This window comes from Mytilus edulis, chromosome 9, assembly GCF_963676685.1.
Source record: "Mytilus edulis chromosome 9, xbMytEdul2.2, whole genome shotgun sequence".
NCBI classification, from domain to species: domain Eukaryota; kingdom Metazoa; phylum Mollusca; class Bivalvia; order Mytilida; family Mytilidae; genus Mytilus; species Mytilus edulis.
In genome coordinates this window covers 37042381-37059384 of record NC_092352.1, presented here as the reverse complement: position 1 = coordinate 37059384, position 17004 = coordinate 37042381, and the positions used below count along the sequence as shown (strand labels likewise).

General features: G+C 31.7%; 1 protein-coding gene across 1 annotated transcript; it reads left to right on the top strand.

Moving 5' to 3' along the window:
* Positions 1 to 3798: 3798 nt before the first annotated feature.
* On the top strand, positions 3799 to 16620 carry LOC139488274 (membrane protein BRI3-like). The gene is made up of 4 exons (XM_071273775.1): positions 3799 to 3966; positions 13261 to 13327; positions 13904 to 14202; positions 14542 to 16620. The coding sequence occupies exons 2-4, from the start codon at positions 13276 to 13278 to the stop codon at positions 14671 to 14673; spliced, it is 483 nt and encodes a 160-aa protein (XP_071129876.1). The 5' UTR covers positions 3799 to 3966; positions 13261 to 13275; the 3' UTR covers positions 14674 to 16620.
* Positions 16621 to 17004: the final 384 nt, after the last annotated feature.

The window sequence follows — 17004 nt, the reverse complement described above, 5'->3', positions numbered from 1 at the left end:
ATATATATAGATATATGTTATTAATATCAACTTCACTTTATAAAACATTTATCATGTATTATGTTTCTTGTCACTTGTGTATACAATGTACTATGTTTACATTTTAACCCGTCATGGTTTCATGTTTTTTTGACAAATATACGGCAACTAAAAAAAATCACTAAGGACTACGCATCTGCTAATATTATCCTAAGATTGTCTTAAGATACCTTGGATGCACAGTCTGAGATACATCATAAGACTGTCTTAGGTCTGTCCTATAATTTGTCCCAAGATATATTTTAAGACAAATCTTAGGACACTTTTGATGTCAGGGCCCAGGCCCTATTTCTCAGTCCCAGTTTAACTGTATATTATGTTTCATAAATAAAGATTGTGTTTATTACTGAAATATTTTTTCCTTCATCAATAACTAATATCCAAATTTATTAAATCGAGAAAAGGGTTAAAATCCCCCCCCCCCCACCACCCCTAAACCAACACGGTAAAAAAAAAGAACATAAATGGTCGGTGCCTGATATTAACAAAATGTTAAAAAAGTTCTTGAATCCCTTGATCTTTGGCTAGTTTCGGGTATCATTCTGCAATAATTGACACTGCATAGATGACCGACTAACACACCTGCATTATAGAATTTTATAATTGGCATGAATGTATAATAAATGATTCATTGTAATATTTATTATTCATTCATGCCATATTTCACCATTTCATAAAATAAGGTGGATTACATATTCAAATTTATTCTAATAAGATAATCATTTAGCAAAAAGTAGGCGGACTATTGAAGATTAATCAATTTATTCTAAATGCATTTGCGAAATGAAATTGCAAATGGTGCAAATGCTACAATTTGTTGTTTTTGCAGTAATTTACTTTTGACCCTTTTGATACGTGAGAGAATAGCAAATGCTACAATTAAAACAAAAATAGCATTTGCAGCTTTAATTTTTGCATTTGGAGTTACAATTGTCGCATTTGCATTTACAATTGTCGCATTTGCAGTTACAATTTGTCGCATTTGCAGTTACAATTACCGCATTTGCAGTATTATTTATAGCATTTGCTATATCTATTAGAGCATTTGCGGTATTTAATATAGCATTTGCAACAAAATATACTTTTGACCCTAATGATACGCCATACATCTTTAGCACTACGTCCAAGACTAAACAACCAGTACTCCACTATCGAGGTTAGCGGGCTGTCAAGCTGACCAAACTGGCCCTGAAAGCAGCCGTTGTGAAGAAATGACAACAAAATAGTAAACAAACCAAAAAGAACTCACAAAACCAAGATGGCGACCTCCAAAATGGCGTCCACCACCTGTTCTTGACCGATGGCACACAATTATTTAAACGTTCACCAATCGCCTTCGGGCACCGAACAGACCGTGCGAGGGCTGTATAGCCAGTCAAGGTCGTTAAAAACTTCCATTGGTTGCTCTTTGTCATTCGTCTGATGCTACGAAGACAATGGCCATGATACGTACGGTACGTGATTTGAGAAAGGATATTTGAGATCGTTGTCTCTTAACTTATATAAATCTACTTCTACTTCTACTTCTACTATATAATGACCGCCTTCAACGTTAACACGTTGAAGTTTACGTCACTTGTACTGCGCATTGCTTTGTGAAGATATATATACAGTGAAATATAACAAATTTGGTATAGTAAACAAAAAAAACCAAAACAAAACAAAACAAATTTTACATAGTGGTAGTGCATATTTTTAATTTATTATTTTTTAAATATTAAGATAAAACTATTTACACATGATGAATTTACGGGCTGTAGGTGTAGTTTGAGACGGCTACTTTGAACGACTCTATAGAGTCGCTCATCACAATACTCGGGGGAAGGCTGTTCCAGATTTTAATTGTGCGTGGGAAAAATGATTGTTGTCTTATTTGTGTTCGGCAGGATGGAATTTGGTATGAGAGTGTGTGCATGTTCCTGGACTGTCTGGGCGGTTGAATTAATCTGTCTGTTTTTGTGATAGCAATGAGGTGATATGAAATTTTATAGAACATGACCAGGCGTGCATCGGTTCTTCTGTGTGCCAGGTCTCTCCATTTTAAATGATCTAGCATGTCACTAACGCTTGAGGTGTTTCTGTGTCGGTTAGTGACATATCTAGCAGCCCTTCTTTGTACTTTTTCTATCTTGTTAATATCCTCAGTAAAGTAAGGGTCCCAAACTGAAGAGGCATATTCTAGCGATGGTCTGACTAAAGATTTATATGCCTGTTCCTTTACTGAGGTGGAACTGATGTTAAGATTCCTTCGAAGAAAACCTAGTGTGCTGTTGGCTTTATTACAGATGTTGTTTATGTGACTGTGCCATTTCAAGTCTGATTGAATTGTCACACCTAGGTATTTTGCCTTATCGACATGTTCAAGAATGTGGCCATGTAAAGTGTAATTATATACGAATGGATTTTTATTTCGGCTGATGGACATGACATTACACTTGTCCATCAGCCGAAATAAAAATCCATTCGTATATAATTACACTTTACATGGCCACATTCTTGAACATGTCGATAAGGCAAAATACCTAGGTGTGACAATTCAATCTATAATTACTAAGTGTTATAAAGAACAGGTTGGTGCCTGTTAATAGTCTCTAACATATAGAATTGTATTCATGATGTAGTGCAACAAAGAACAACTTGGGGTTGATGCCTGTTCTTTAGACTTATTCAACTGTAGTTTGTCAAATATGCAGTTAACCGTACAGGACAAGTATGGATCTGTGTGACCAACTTGTAGGGTACCACAATGTATCATTAAGACAAGTCGTAGCTTAAAAGGTACCAACATGTATAGGACAAGTATGGATCTGTGTGATCAACTTGTAAGGTACATAACTGTACCAAGAGGACAAGTTTGTTCCTGACCCAGAACAAATTTGTAATAGTACAAATTTGTACCAGTTGTATATATTTGAAGTAGAATAATTGTAGATAGTTTATGAGAACGCAAAGAGCAGTTGTACATATTTTGGTTCATTGACGTTAATTTATGAATAAAGTTTAATTGTTATATATATATTTTGTGAATAGCCTACGAACATTTTGGCTCCAGTATCAAACTGGTAACGGACTCATTCTAAAATAGAAACAGACACGCTTACCTTGAAGTTATTGAATTTCATTTCAATTTGAAAACTTATTGGATATTTTCATAACAATTTTTAATCATAAGATATCTATTCTAATATGCGTGCTTAATTTGCTAATGTATTGCGTTTTTCTGAGTTTGAGGAACACTTTGTGTATGTTAAAGTAAAATACCTTTAAATTTCGAAACCTATGGGATTTTTTTTTAATGAAATGTCGATTCTAATATGCATTCATTGGCGCTTTGCTTTATCAATACATTTGTATGTATACGTTTTAAAAAAAAAATATTTTTGAACATGATAATCACTGAAATAATAAAAAATAATCATGAATTAGTTGTTCCGGTAATCAAATAATCACTTTAAAACGGCCAAGTAATCACATAATCAAAAACCCCTGAGGCCCAGGAGGAGGCTTATAATACAAATATTTGGAACCATCAAGGATTTGTATAGTATGAAGGCCTTTTTACTATACAAATCATTGGAACCATAAAATATTGTTCTTAATTTTCGGTAAATTATTTCTAATTGGATTCATCAACGATTTAAAAAAATACACTATAACATCCCTTGGCAATTTGTTTTTTTGTTTCCACACAGGATTTAAGCTCGGTTTAACATCGGTTCACTACTGTTCACTAATTTCAAACATTCTATTTCGGTTTTCAGACTACACCAAGGACTGCCGATTTAGCGGCATTATTATACATCCTTTTCACAATTTTGTTGAACTCAAAAGGGAGATAAGTTGTTTGTTTATGTCTTGTGACATCGTCAGGTGGTTATGAAAATTTATATTTTTTAAATTTTCATAAAGAAGACATTGTCACTAAAGGTAAAGAAAATAATTTGCAGTTTTTATCCCTTTTCTTTACTCTGATATGCAATTTTTAAGGAAGAAATAATTATAGACGGAAAACAAAAGTGTGGAAATATGATTTACACCTTAAAAAAACTTCCTCCTGATCTGCAAATTTATGCTTATTCACTGATCATTCACTACACTTATATTTGTGTGTTCGAGTATCAACCACTATGTATAGATTAGTATAAGGTTACAAGTCCCCATTAGATCCGGCCGCATCACATTTGTTTTTGGGGAAAGACGGCTTCAAGCCGTCAATAGACAACTTTCGAGTTCGGTGCATTTCGGTCAAAAACTCTGGTTTTAGTGAACGTCATTTGTGCGTTTAGGGGCGTCGTCACTTCCATTCCAATGTTGAGCGAGTGGTTGGAAAACTATAATTCTATATTGTACGAATTATTCAGCAAATTGAATTCTCAAAATTGACAATCAGCATTGCTGTCATTAGGGAATTGTCATAATGTACCTACAGAACAACCGTTATTTCTAGTTTATCCTGCACAATGACGATCACTAAGACGCTTGATGAACGTAAATAGTGCAGGGATACAGGCGACCCCCTCTATCTGGTAAATGACGTCATAAAGGCGCGTATAATTGACGAGTTTTTGACGGTGACGGATGAACTCGAAAGTGGTCTATTCCCAAATGGGGTTGGCCAGAGTATCATTCCCTCACGTCAATCATTTTGTTTTGATAGTTTGGAAACCCCCTCAAAATGTCATACTGAAATTGATTACAAGGAGAACAGATTGACTTTAAATACATTTTTTACAAATTTTCCTTCTGTTTCTCGTGAAATTATCGTATATTGAGCTTTCCCTTACACTATATACGTTTCTTTTACAGTCCGGAAAAATCAGTATTACGAAATATTCTAAATATATCTAACCTAGTGACGTCATTGTTGGAATGCCACACTACACAGGGATATCCTTTATTCATTATAAAAATCATTCACAGTATTTTAATACAAATTTGAAATCCGTATTTGTTAAATGTAAACCTAATGATGTTTGCTTGCTGTAGTGTAGATGATTCACACACCAACATGCAATGCTTTAATCTGAGGCTATAATCAGATAATTTGTAGGTCAACTTTCGCGGTAAACAATGTCAATGGGGATACATGAGATTGGGGAGAGAAACGTCAGTTTTCATTGTTTCTGTAAAGTTCTGTTTTTAGAATCTTCCTCCAATTCATGAGCACCTCAATTGATGAGTACTTATACACTAAAATCAAAGTAAATGTTTTTTAACACTTAAAATGTGACATTTAGTATATGATAAGTAGTCTTCTATATATAAAAAAAAAAATTGTGTACCAACATAATTATTGAAATGGTTAAAAAAAAAAATTTAAAAAAAAAATGTTGCTTTTTGTAGTTTATACCTATTGAGATTGGGGAGAGCAACTGCAGTTTTCATTCTTTCTGTAAAGTTATGTTTTTAGAATCTTTCTGCAATTAAGGAGCACCTCAATTGATGAGTAATTACCCACTAAAATGAAAGTTGATGTATCCAAGGATTTGTATAGTAAGAAGGATTGGAATCTCGCGGTTTATCGTAATCTCTTCCGCGGCGAGACTTCGGTACTCGCCACTATTACTACTACTACTACTCGTCACTTACGATATCGGAACGTGTGTACACATGCATCGAGTTGTGTTCTTATTTTTGTTACGTATAGACAAGGACGTATAACTAACATACGTCCTTGGTATAGACAATGTTGTAATGGTTAAGGACTTTATTCATTCTTAAACGTAATAATTATTGATTTTCACTCAAGTTTCAATTGACGAAAAAGCATAATTTAACTGTTTTATTTGATGGACATTGTAATGCAATGTGTATAACGGCAGTTGACAATGTGTTTGTATGTTAACTTCTGTAATTTTTGATTTTCAGTCAATTGTCAAAGAAATTTAAAAAAATCTTATTCTTATAAATTATGTCATTATAGTTATATGCGAATTTGCATCTTCGGAAACTCTTTCAATCTCGGGAAACAGGTGCAAAACATTTTTTGTGGCAAAAAAGAACTGACAACACATTTCAGGACGAATTACTGCATTGCGTTTTATATACATAGTGGCTAGTCATTATCATAAGTTTGGAACAAGTACTGTTAAAGAGGGAGCCCACTGGTAAACCCTATAAAACTGCCTCTGCATGTTACAGTAGCCGGTTTCAATCATCATAAACATATATAGGCATAAAAGAAACGTTAGCCAGTGTGTTATAAATTATCAATGCAAGCAAATTTTTTTAATTGTACTAATAACATTACATCTTTAAATGCACTTTTGTTTCTTATCAGAGCACTTTCATCAATTTGTGCATGAATTTGATAGGGCAATTTTATTGTGTCAGCTCTCTGTCATACATGTCATACATGTATAACGGCCTCTCAAGTAGTCAGTCATGGAATTATTCCTGGTTATGTATATTATTCACGTATAATACAGAAATTAACTTGAAAAGAGCGACTTGTCATATATATATTAAAGAAGACTATCTTTTTCTGATTGTACATTGGTACACTTTCATATGAGGTACGCAACAGCAGTTTACATCAAGTATTAAAACAAAAGTAATACTTTTCTGTTTGTAACTTTCATGCTTGGTAGGTCTAAACTGTAGTGTCTATAGATATTTATCAATAAATGTCTTTGTAAACATAACTAAAATGTTTCTTGTCTAACAGAAGATACTTTTTGTACAATTTTGTCTTGTATTGACTTTATAGCGCACAGTTACTATGCATATGCATGTACAACACTGACTTTTGTCTATCAAGGAAAGATTGAATAATTGCTTACCGGTACTTCAACATCATTTGAACTTTGGTGAACTGAGCTGTCTCATTCGATTGACAATCATACCACATCTCTTTACTCTTAGGTCTTAACTTCAAATTTGGTATAAAAACTATTTTTACAATAAATGTCTTTGTTAAGACGTACATGATAACTATAAAATTGTTATTGTCTAACAGAAGATACTTTTTGTACAATTTTGCCTTGTACATGTATTGATTTTATAGCTCATAATTACGAATATACTGTATAATACATGTAAAACAATTTTTGTCTATCAAGATAAGAAATAACAATAGATTGAATAATTGCTTACATCAACATCATTTGTTTCTTTGGTGAACTGAGCGGTCTCATTCCATTGGCAATCATACCACATCCCGCATCTCTTAACTCTTATGTCTTAACTTCAAATTTGGTATAAAAACAATTTGTTGGTTTCATGTGATAATATTTATCGACCTGCTATGCTGCATGGGTTTTGTTGATGGTGATTGACATACATTCATTGATTCAATCATTGTACATGTAGACTACTAGTTTTTAAAATCTTCATTTGATATTGAATGGATAGTTGTCTCATTTCAATCATATCCCATGACTCCTTGCTTATTTTACTACACATACATGTACATCGTCAATATACACTCAACACCAAGCAGATTTGAAGTATTAAATGAATCTGGCATGTAATGGAATTTAAAAGAAGATGTTCAATGATTTATTTTTATATTAAAATATAGAAATAATCCAATTTAACCCAGGTATCACATGATCATCTATCAAGTCACTATCAAAGTTCCCTACACACAAAGCGTAGCTTTCAAGTTTAGGTAGAAGAGATTAAATGTTAATGATCCAATGAAACATTGTTGGTATATCCTCCATAAATGATATTCAGAGGAACGTTCTGGTCAAAAGTGGCATTCAGTTGTACACTAGTATTTCTATTTCTATTTGAAGGCATGCCATATATATCATGTATATATGTTAGTCCACATGATAAGTGCATGAATGGCCAACTGTTGTTTGCACACAACTGCTTAGACTTTTTTGGGGACTTGAATCCTTGTGCCTAGACTTTTCTTCTTAACATTCACCAGTTTGAGCATTTTGTAAAATACTGAAAAAAAGGTGTAATATAGTTACATGTGGCAATAATAATACAATATCATATGGCTTAAACAATTCCAATATCAAATATGTCCTTAACAATAGCAATACTACCTCAAGATCTCTGCTCGAATAATTATATTTGCAAAATTTATGTAAGATTTCTATGGGTTTATGTAAATTCAGGAATAATTTATATTTGTAGCAATGTTTCTGTTGTTTTAAAATAAAATATTTTGCAATATTGTAGGATCAAAAGATGTCGCAAACAAACAAAAAATCAAAAATAACAATAAAAGGAATAAATGTTAGATATTTTGGATAACAGAATATCCTTTATATATTATATGGGTCAGAATTTACTGTCATGGAATTTGTGTTACATCTGACAATTTCTTAAAATGTATAGTCAATTAAGATTCAGAATGAATAAAACATGAAATGGAAGAAAACTTGCATGATGATGATATAAATAATCCCAATAGAATTCCACTGATGCAAGTGTTTCTTATACTAAATTTCAGATATATAAAACTCTAACTGGACTTGACTGAAGTATAGTTTAGAGCAGTTCGGTCTAGAAAAGATAAAGCTCGGGTACATTTGTAATGCACAGGCTTAAAAAAATTATGACGTCTTGCTATTTTAATTATTTGCTTTGACGCCATTGCAGGAAAAAATCTTGCAAGGCTATTTTGATTTTTGCTTTGACACCGTTGCAGGAAAACATCTTTCATTGCATTGTTGGATTTGAAGTTGTTGCAGGAAAACATTATTTAGCCTTGCAAAATGCCATAATTAACAGGCATAATAATTAATTGCCTTTTTTGGACTTAAATTTGTAATGCATGTGATATGTGGTATAAACAGATAGAGAAGAGGGGAGTCCATAATAATAAAATGCATAATAAAAGGGGGGCAGTGATATATAATGAAGACCAAAACAGCACTACCCATACATCATTAAAGGCATTAAAGTAGATGAGCTGTGTTGGTGTATTATTATTTTGATGTCAGTAAAAATGTACATTCATTTGTACACAATGTACGTTCACAATACCATGATGCTGGTAAACACTGGGCTGAACATTTGAAAATATTACCATCCATGCATTGTCCCTTTCCACATCGACAAAGGCAAATCTATGGAGTTTTCTATGGAACATGGCTAGTTAAAATTGATGTAAAACTATTTCAAAACACATGGTTTAACGATTTCATTTCGGTATAAACAGGAAGGAAGTATCAGATTATTATGACAACTGGATCCCCTCCATATTTAGGCCTGGTAAATTGCGATTCATCTGAGAACCACATTGATGTTTAAAGACAGAAAAGTATCACAATTCCCTTATTTAGCGGTTTGAGCTTTCTTCAATACACTTTATCACCAATGTTTTACGTTTGTAAACATGTTTGAACATTAATGTAGGCCAATTGAAGAACTTTATTCATTTTTCCCAAGCCACCCCCATTTTCGCTTTAGAACGCCATTTTTGTTGTAATCAACTCTAAGAAACGTAAAAAAATAGGAAAACTAATGCATCAATCACTACGAAATTTACTCAATACACGAAGAAATCATATATCTATCAGAAAATAGAAATTTTTTCACTCATCTCCGTTTTTTGAGGAAGGAGTATAAAAATAGAAAATGATGATAGGACCGCCCAATAGGCGGGATAGGGTGAGGTCACTTCGGTCAATATGCAAATTAATTCTATGGAGCCGTGTATTCTTACTGCGATCGTAAAAGTTATTCATAACACCAGAACCATTTTAAACTTCTTATTTCAAGCATAATATTTGATAAATATAGATTGTAGATACTTACATATCGATGTCTATTTGTTTAGGTGATGCAAATGTCAGCCATTAATCAGAGCTAGTTTAGCATTTTCCAGATGCATCACGGGTAATCTCACAAAATCTCGCGCCGCAGATACTACAGTCTATGCAAAAGCCCACCAGATTCCAATCCTTCTTACTATACAAATCCTTGATGTATCTAAACACTAAAAATGTCACATTAAGAATATATATGATAAGTAGTCATCGATTAAAAAATAATTTTGCGTACCAACATATAATAGTAGTTGTTAAATTCAATTGAACTTTAGATAATTAACTCCCAACTTTAATCAAATGTTTTGATTTAGAAGGTGCAGATCTCATTGGTTCAAATTGTCTGTATGATGAATTCTTGACTAAGGAAATGAAATAACAATAATCAACAATTAGTTTCATTATTGTCAGCCTTTCTATATGTTCTAGCTGTTCTTTTGTTCATTCTTTGTATGTAGACTATCAAAAGATACCCCCCTAAAAATTGAAACAATGGCCGTCTTTTCCCTCAGAGCTCTTCAGCTCTTTGATTACTTTTTTCTTCTGCAGTCATACAAGGATTTGTATAGTCATGATAGTGAGACTATACAAATCCTGGAGTCATACAACAAAACTTCTGTATATACTGAACTGCTGAAGTCGTGAAGATTACTTTCACCTATGATCAGGTTGATTAAAATCACAGTGTGTACTGGGACTACTGTAGTGTGAATTTGCAATCTGTTTTGTTAACATGGTTAGGGACCGGTCAAAATTTATCTCCACATATAGCTAGGACCGGTGCAAAGTGCAGTAGGACAGATACTTTTTTCCGGAATCGCTTTGGCATCACTTTTTTCACAGATAATATCCATAGGACACAAGTTTTTTTTCAAACGATTACTTTGAAATAATTTTTATTAACATTTATAACAAAACTTGAAATAACAAGTATAATATACAATATGTAAAAATAAAAAATATTATATAAAAATTCAGATAGGCATCTTTAATTTTTTTTATAACTTTTTCAAATCAACTTGGATTTTAATCAAACTATGCAGCTATCTTAGATATATATCAAGCTTACTGAATCCCATTTCATTTAGTTTTTTTTTGTATTGCTGTAAAATTTAAGAATTAAAGTAATCTTGGTAAAAAAAGCTAGGATTTGCAATTCGGACAAAATAGAGATTAGTACACTTTAATTTTTTTTATAACTTTTTCAAATCAACTTGGATTTTCATTAAACTATGCAGCTATCTTAGATATATATCAAGCTTACTGAATCCCATTTCATTTAGTTTTTTGTTGTATTGCTGTAAAATTTAAGAATTAAAGTAATATTGGTAAAAAAAAGCTAGGATTTGCAATTCGGACAAAATAGAGATAGGTACACTTTAATTTTTTTTATAACTTTTTCAAATCAACTTCGATTTTCGTCAAACTATGCAGCTCTCTTAGATATATATCAAGCTTACTGAATCCCACTTCATTTAGTTTTTTGCTGTAAAATTTAATTTCACTTATATGGTGAAGTGCAACAAACATACATCATGTACATCATGTATTACATCAACCAACAAAGTAGCAAAAATCATTCAGGGGTCACATCAGGTACATTTTCTGTAAATGGGAAAATGTTAAAGCAATTATTACCATTCCTAATAAAAAAACACATTCCAAGGCAACCTCTGGGTCTTCAGGTTAAGATATAGATAGAGAGTTAAACCAAATGCTATTGAGTTTCATGTTTCTCCTGGAGCTTGTTTTTATAATTAATATTTAAAGGTATTGATAAAATTCTATATAAGATACATGCAGCTTCATTAATTTTTCAGTTTAACAAACACCTATTTGTGGTTTGATTGCATTATGCAATGTCTTTGTTTTTTCAATGCTATATTCATAGTATAATTTATGATAATGCCATGCCTGTAATTGTATGTGAATCAACAAAATAAAACATGAAACTGTTGCTTTTGATCATATTATAAAGACAACATATGTTAAATTCCTCTATTAAGTATACTTTTATTTACAATACATTGGAAAAGTAGGATAGGAAACCAACTTTTTTATTACTAAGTTGGCATAGGACATCATTTTTTTTCAGTCAGAAAGCCATATAGGGTTGTAACTTTTATTAAATGTTTTTATTTTTTGCACCAGTCTTATGTGACGATAAATTTTGACAGGTCCCTTAATAGAAAAGTACTAAAATGTTCATGCTCACACTTAAAAGATGTGGCAGAACTGTGTAGTCAACCAGTTCTTTTCCCTGAAAATAATACATGTATGTTCCAAATTAGTCTGAACATATTTATTTTCAGTGGATTGGGAAACAAGTTTTGCAACTTACATTAATCCCTTTCCACTTTGCAGGTGCGAGTGTTGCCTTGTAGCGACATTAGCCTGCTCTTTTTCGAAATCTACAAGGGTGTCTTTAACGTGCAAGAGATATGGCTCTCTCTTAACAAGGGTCAGCCATTTATCGTCCCCATCCGACTGACTATCATCGTTTCCTCGTGACCATTCTAGCAAATGGTGTCAAGGGAGAGCCGAAAATTCAGTTCCTGAAATTTTCATCCCAGATGGGAATCGAACCAGAAACCTTTGTGTTAGTAGTCCGATGTACTAACCACTACACCACGGCTATGTACCAGATTAACATGATTAAGGGTTGACACACTCTACACCCAACCTGAATCTACATGTAATGGGACCAATACTTTGTGGAATTACTCAAAGACACTTGAATATACACCAAAATTCTCAAAAACATTCAAAATATAATTAGTCACATTACATGTACACTAATTCTGAGGTACATTTCAAGTTTGTTGCCAATGTTTTATGGTACTTTTGTAGTTTACATTTATAACCATGATAACTGAATACATGTAGATAGATTGTTTTGTGGTCAAGAGATGATCTGGTCTCATACTTTTTATTTTCATCATATATGGTATACTTGTTTAGTAGAAGGAGCAGGATTTAGGTCTTGCCAGCTCGTGAAATTTCCCTGTTCTAAATACGTAAACAGATTTTTATTTATTCACTTACATTTACAACTTGTTTCACAGTTTAGTGTGACGGTCTATTTTGATGTACTAGTGTACATTTAATATTGTTTCTTAATTTAAGTGAAGTTGCATACCTAATTAGCCAAAGGAGACAAACCATAACTCTTCATGCTTGATGATTGGCTAAGTGTCAGATATAACCCATTATACCAATTAGTTTAAGGAAAATTAATCACATTTACAAATTCACAGAAACAAAATATGTTTTATATATGAACTTTTATTTTCTCTGTAGCTATATATATATATATATAGATGTACTAGTTTATGAGAATTCATTCACAGTTCACACCCAAATGTATTAATTTTTCATTCCAAAAATTTGCTAGGTTTAAGATTAAAAATGGATTATATCATTACATAGAAATCAGTGATATATATTTAAAAATAATTCAATCTGGAATCATTGTTTTATTCAGGAAATTTAATGCAAAATGTCTGACCAACCTCCACCATACGCAGAAAGGGAGAGTATTCAAGGTCAAGGTAAGATTGATTAATTGGATCTGATAACAACAGACAAAATATTATAACATTGGATCTGCAAACAGACAAAAATACTCCAGTGGATCTGAAACTACAGACTAATAGAAATAAAATACAATGTATCAGCGATAAAAAAATATGAATTAAATTTTTCATTAAATACTTGATGAAAAAGAATGTATTTAAAAGAGGAAAGAATATGATAAGTGGTGGTTACCAATTTAATTTCTGCTTAGCAAATTTTAAAATGCTGAAAGATGAACAACTATGATAATGGTCTCCTTCAGAAAGATTCATAGTTTAACCTTATTTTACGGTAAATTCAGAAATTTTGCAATATTTTATTTATATTGCAATATTTCCAACACAATTTGAATTACAAAATATAAAAACATGTATTTAACTTTTGATAGCAATACAGGTATTTGTATGCAACATTCATATTTGGCCATTGTACATGTAAAACAATAGGAATAGTATAAAATTATGCATACAAAAATCTCTGAATTTATCTTACAAATGTATATGAACTGCCATGTTTCAATTTTTCATAAAACATTTTTTCTTTCATTGTAGCCAATAGAGCCTATGGTGCCATTCCACCTCCAGCAGGGGCATACAATGACCCTCATCAAAAACCAGCTGGAGCTTATGATCCACGATACCCTAGAGACCCATCACAGGGGTACAACCCTACAACATATCCACCACAACCAGCTGGATATGCTGGACCTCCAGGACAAGGATATCCTGCTGGAGGATATACAGGGCCAGCTGGATATCATGGTCAAAGTTCATCGTCACAGCAACAAATTATAGTGCAACAGCAACCACCCACACAAGTAGTGGTAGTTGGAGGTTGTCCTGCATGTAGGGTAAGATTTTACAGATATAGATATAAATCAAGTTAAAAAGTTTTAGTAAATACAAGAAAAAAGAGTATTTTTAAAAATGACATAAGAATATCAAAAGAATAATCATGACCTGTATTACAAATCAAATGTTACACTATGTTCACAGTTTCAAAGGCATATTTGTAAAAAAGGAGTGGTGATTACAACTTGTTAATTTAGTATGCTGGGGTAGATTGTGTAATGAGACTACAACCCCAAACACAAATATCTAAGGAACATACACATTTGGTTACTCTTTAGCCATATACATGACACATTGTTTATATCCATAGTATATTAATTGTGTGTATTTAATTACAGGTGGGAGTGTTAGAAGAAGATTACACCTGTCTAGGAGTTTTGTGTGCCATATTGTTTTTCCCATTAGGACTTTTGTGTTGTTTAGCAATGAGACAAAGAAGATGTCCAAATTGTGGGGCAGTTTTTGATTGAATATAACATAATGTCCATTATTCGTAGCGTTGTAACCAGAAAGTTAAAATGTTTGTTCAGTGAATTCTATAGTATCATTATAGTATACGTCCATTTCACAAATTCTCCACTTTTTGTGTAAAGTGTACATTTTGTGACCAGATAAGATAAGATAAAAGTAAAAAGAATATTGTGGATGGTAATATGTGAAAAAAAGTGTAAATTAACTTTTTAATTTATCTTTAAGAGTTTTCTTTTACATTTTGTATTGGTATCTACAACTCTGCTTGTAACTTAAAAACTTTTGAGTCTTTCATTTAATATGATGGCTATTTTGATACAGACAAAATAATGTATATATGTACAGTAAAATTCTTTTTACTAAATCTTAATGTGAAGTTTGACAGAAAATTTATATCCATGTTTATTTTTAAAGAGAAATATGAAGCATAATGCGAATATTAAGTAGATTTTTTATATTAATGTTTAGTTAGTTTTATTACATTATCACTGCATAAAATTTTGAATGGCTAAATTTAATATACAGAAAATGACCAGTTTATAATGATGTTATATATATTAGTCTTGAAAGTAAATTAGTTACACTGATTTCTATTTTATTATTTTATATATCCGATCATTATTGAAATAAGTGTGTATAACCAGAGTGAGACCAAGTAGCAAATGATGCCATTTTGTCATTATTATAAAATTTGCAATTCAAACAACAAAAAGCATGAGCTATTTTAACATTTAACAGAAAAAAGACAATGATAATTCTTTTTCACAGTTATTGTACTACTTACAAATGTACAGATATTTGTGTAACTAATGTTTAATTCATTTGAATACATTTAACACTTAGCAATGTATCATGCTTATAACATGTATGTTTTGTTTTACATTTGTCATTTTGGGACCTTTTATAGCTGTGTCATATGGGTTTATTAACTCATTGTTGAAGGTCGTATTGGTGACCTATAGTTGCTAATTTCTGTGTCAATTTGTCTTTTGTGGGAAGTTGTTTCATTGGTAATCATACACATCTTCTTATTTTTATATGAAAAGCTTGTTTAATATGTAATATAATTGTAGTCTGAAAAACAATGCAAGGATTTATTTTAGAGCTGCAAAAAAAAAATGGATTTTGGAAAACAAAGGGGAGAAAAATTGGGAAGTGGGAAAACTTATCACAGATAAGTGGAATTTTTGGAAATGAGCACTCCTGTGTCACACTTTCCCATTGCTTTTTACCATTAAAAAGTTATCAGATATAATTGAAACAACATTAAGGAATTTTGTGTTGATTATGCATGATGAAACACATTTCAGTAGAGTTGTTATTAAATTAGTATTTTTGTTTAATTTATATTGTAACATCTATTTCTTTTGTTGAAAACTACAAGATTGTTGATTTAAAACTTGTTTGAATTTCACATTATATTGTGCATATCTGTTGCCTTTATAAATGGCATCTATTATTTATTATATGGATGTTCACATTAAGGGATATGCATATTTATAATAAATTTGATTCATGTAATGAAAAGCATATAAAATCAAACAATTATATTGGAAAACTTTTACAGTGAAACCTCAAAAAGTATTCAATAACCTAGAATATTTTCATATGAGAATTTTAATATAATTTGAATATGTGCAGATTATGAATCATATGTAATTGTTTTGTTTTCTTATGTTATCATTGGCTCTTACATGTGGGGTTTTAATTTTTTTACTGAAGTGCAATCTAGTTTTTTGGTGTTAGGGGTTGCTGTAATACTTTTTCAACCCTGCATTATAGATATGAAGCCAAACCTAATTTACTTTTTTGTCTGGATCCTTCTTTCAATAGCTATCTTATATGCTGTAAAAGAACAGGATGATCTGTTTATGTAAATGTACATTGTAAAAAACTGTGATTTAATCTATTAGTTTTTGTCATTTGTTGATTAAATGATTTTAACCCTATCATTTTTAAATAATTTTTGTTTTGCCTGCGACTTATGTCGCAGAAAGCTTAACATAGGGATAATGATCACAAGACGGAGGTAGTGGCTAAAGTTTACTTCTTAAAATCTTTATATTTTAGCAGTTTGAAGACCTGGATGATTCATTCTTTGTTTGTAGATGCCTTATGAAACGAAGTTCCTTCTGTCACATGACCATTGTCCTTGACCTCATTTTCATGGTTCAGTGATTACTTGAAAAAAAAGTTACTTTTTGTAATGTTAATTACTCTCTTATTATGAGTTATAGAATATCTATATTTGGTATGTGCGTACTTTGCAAGGTCCTCATCCCCTGACCATGACCTTATTTTATGGATCAATGAACAAGGTTAAGTAATGG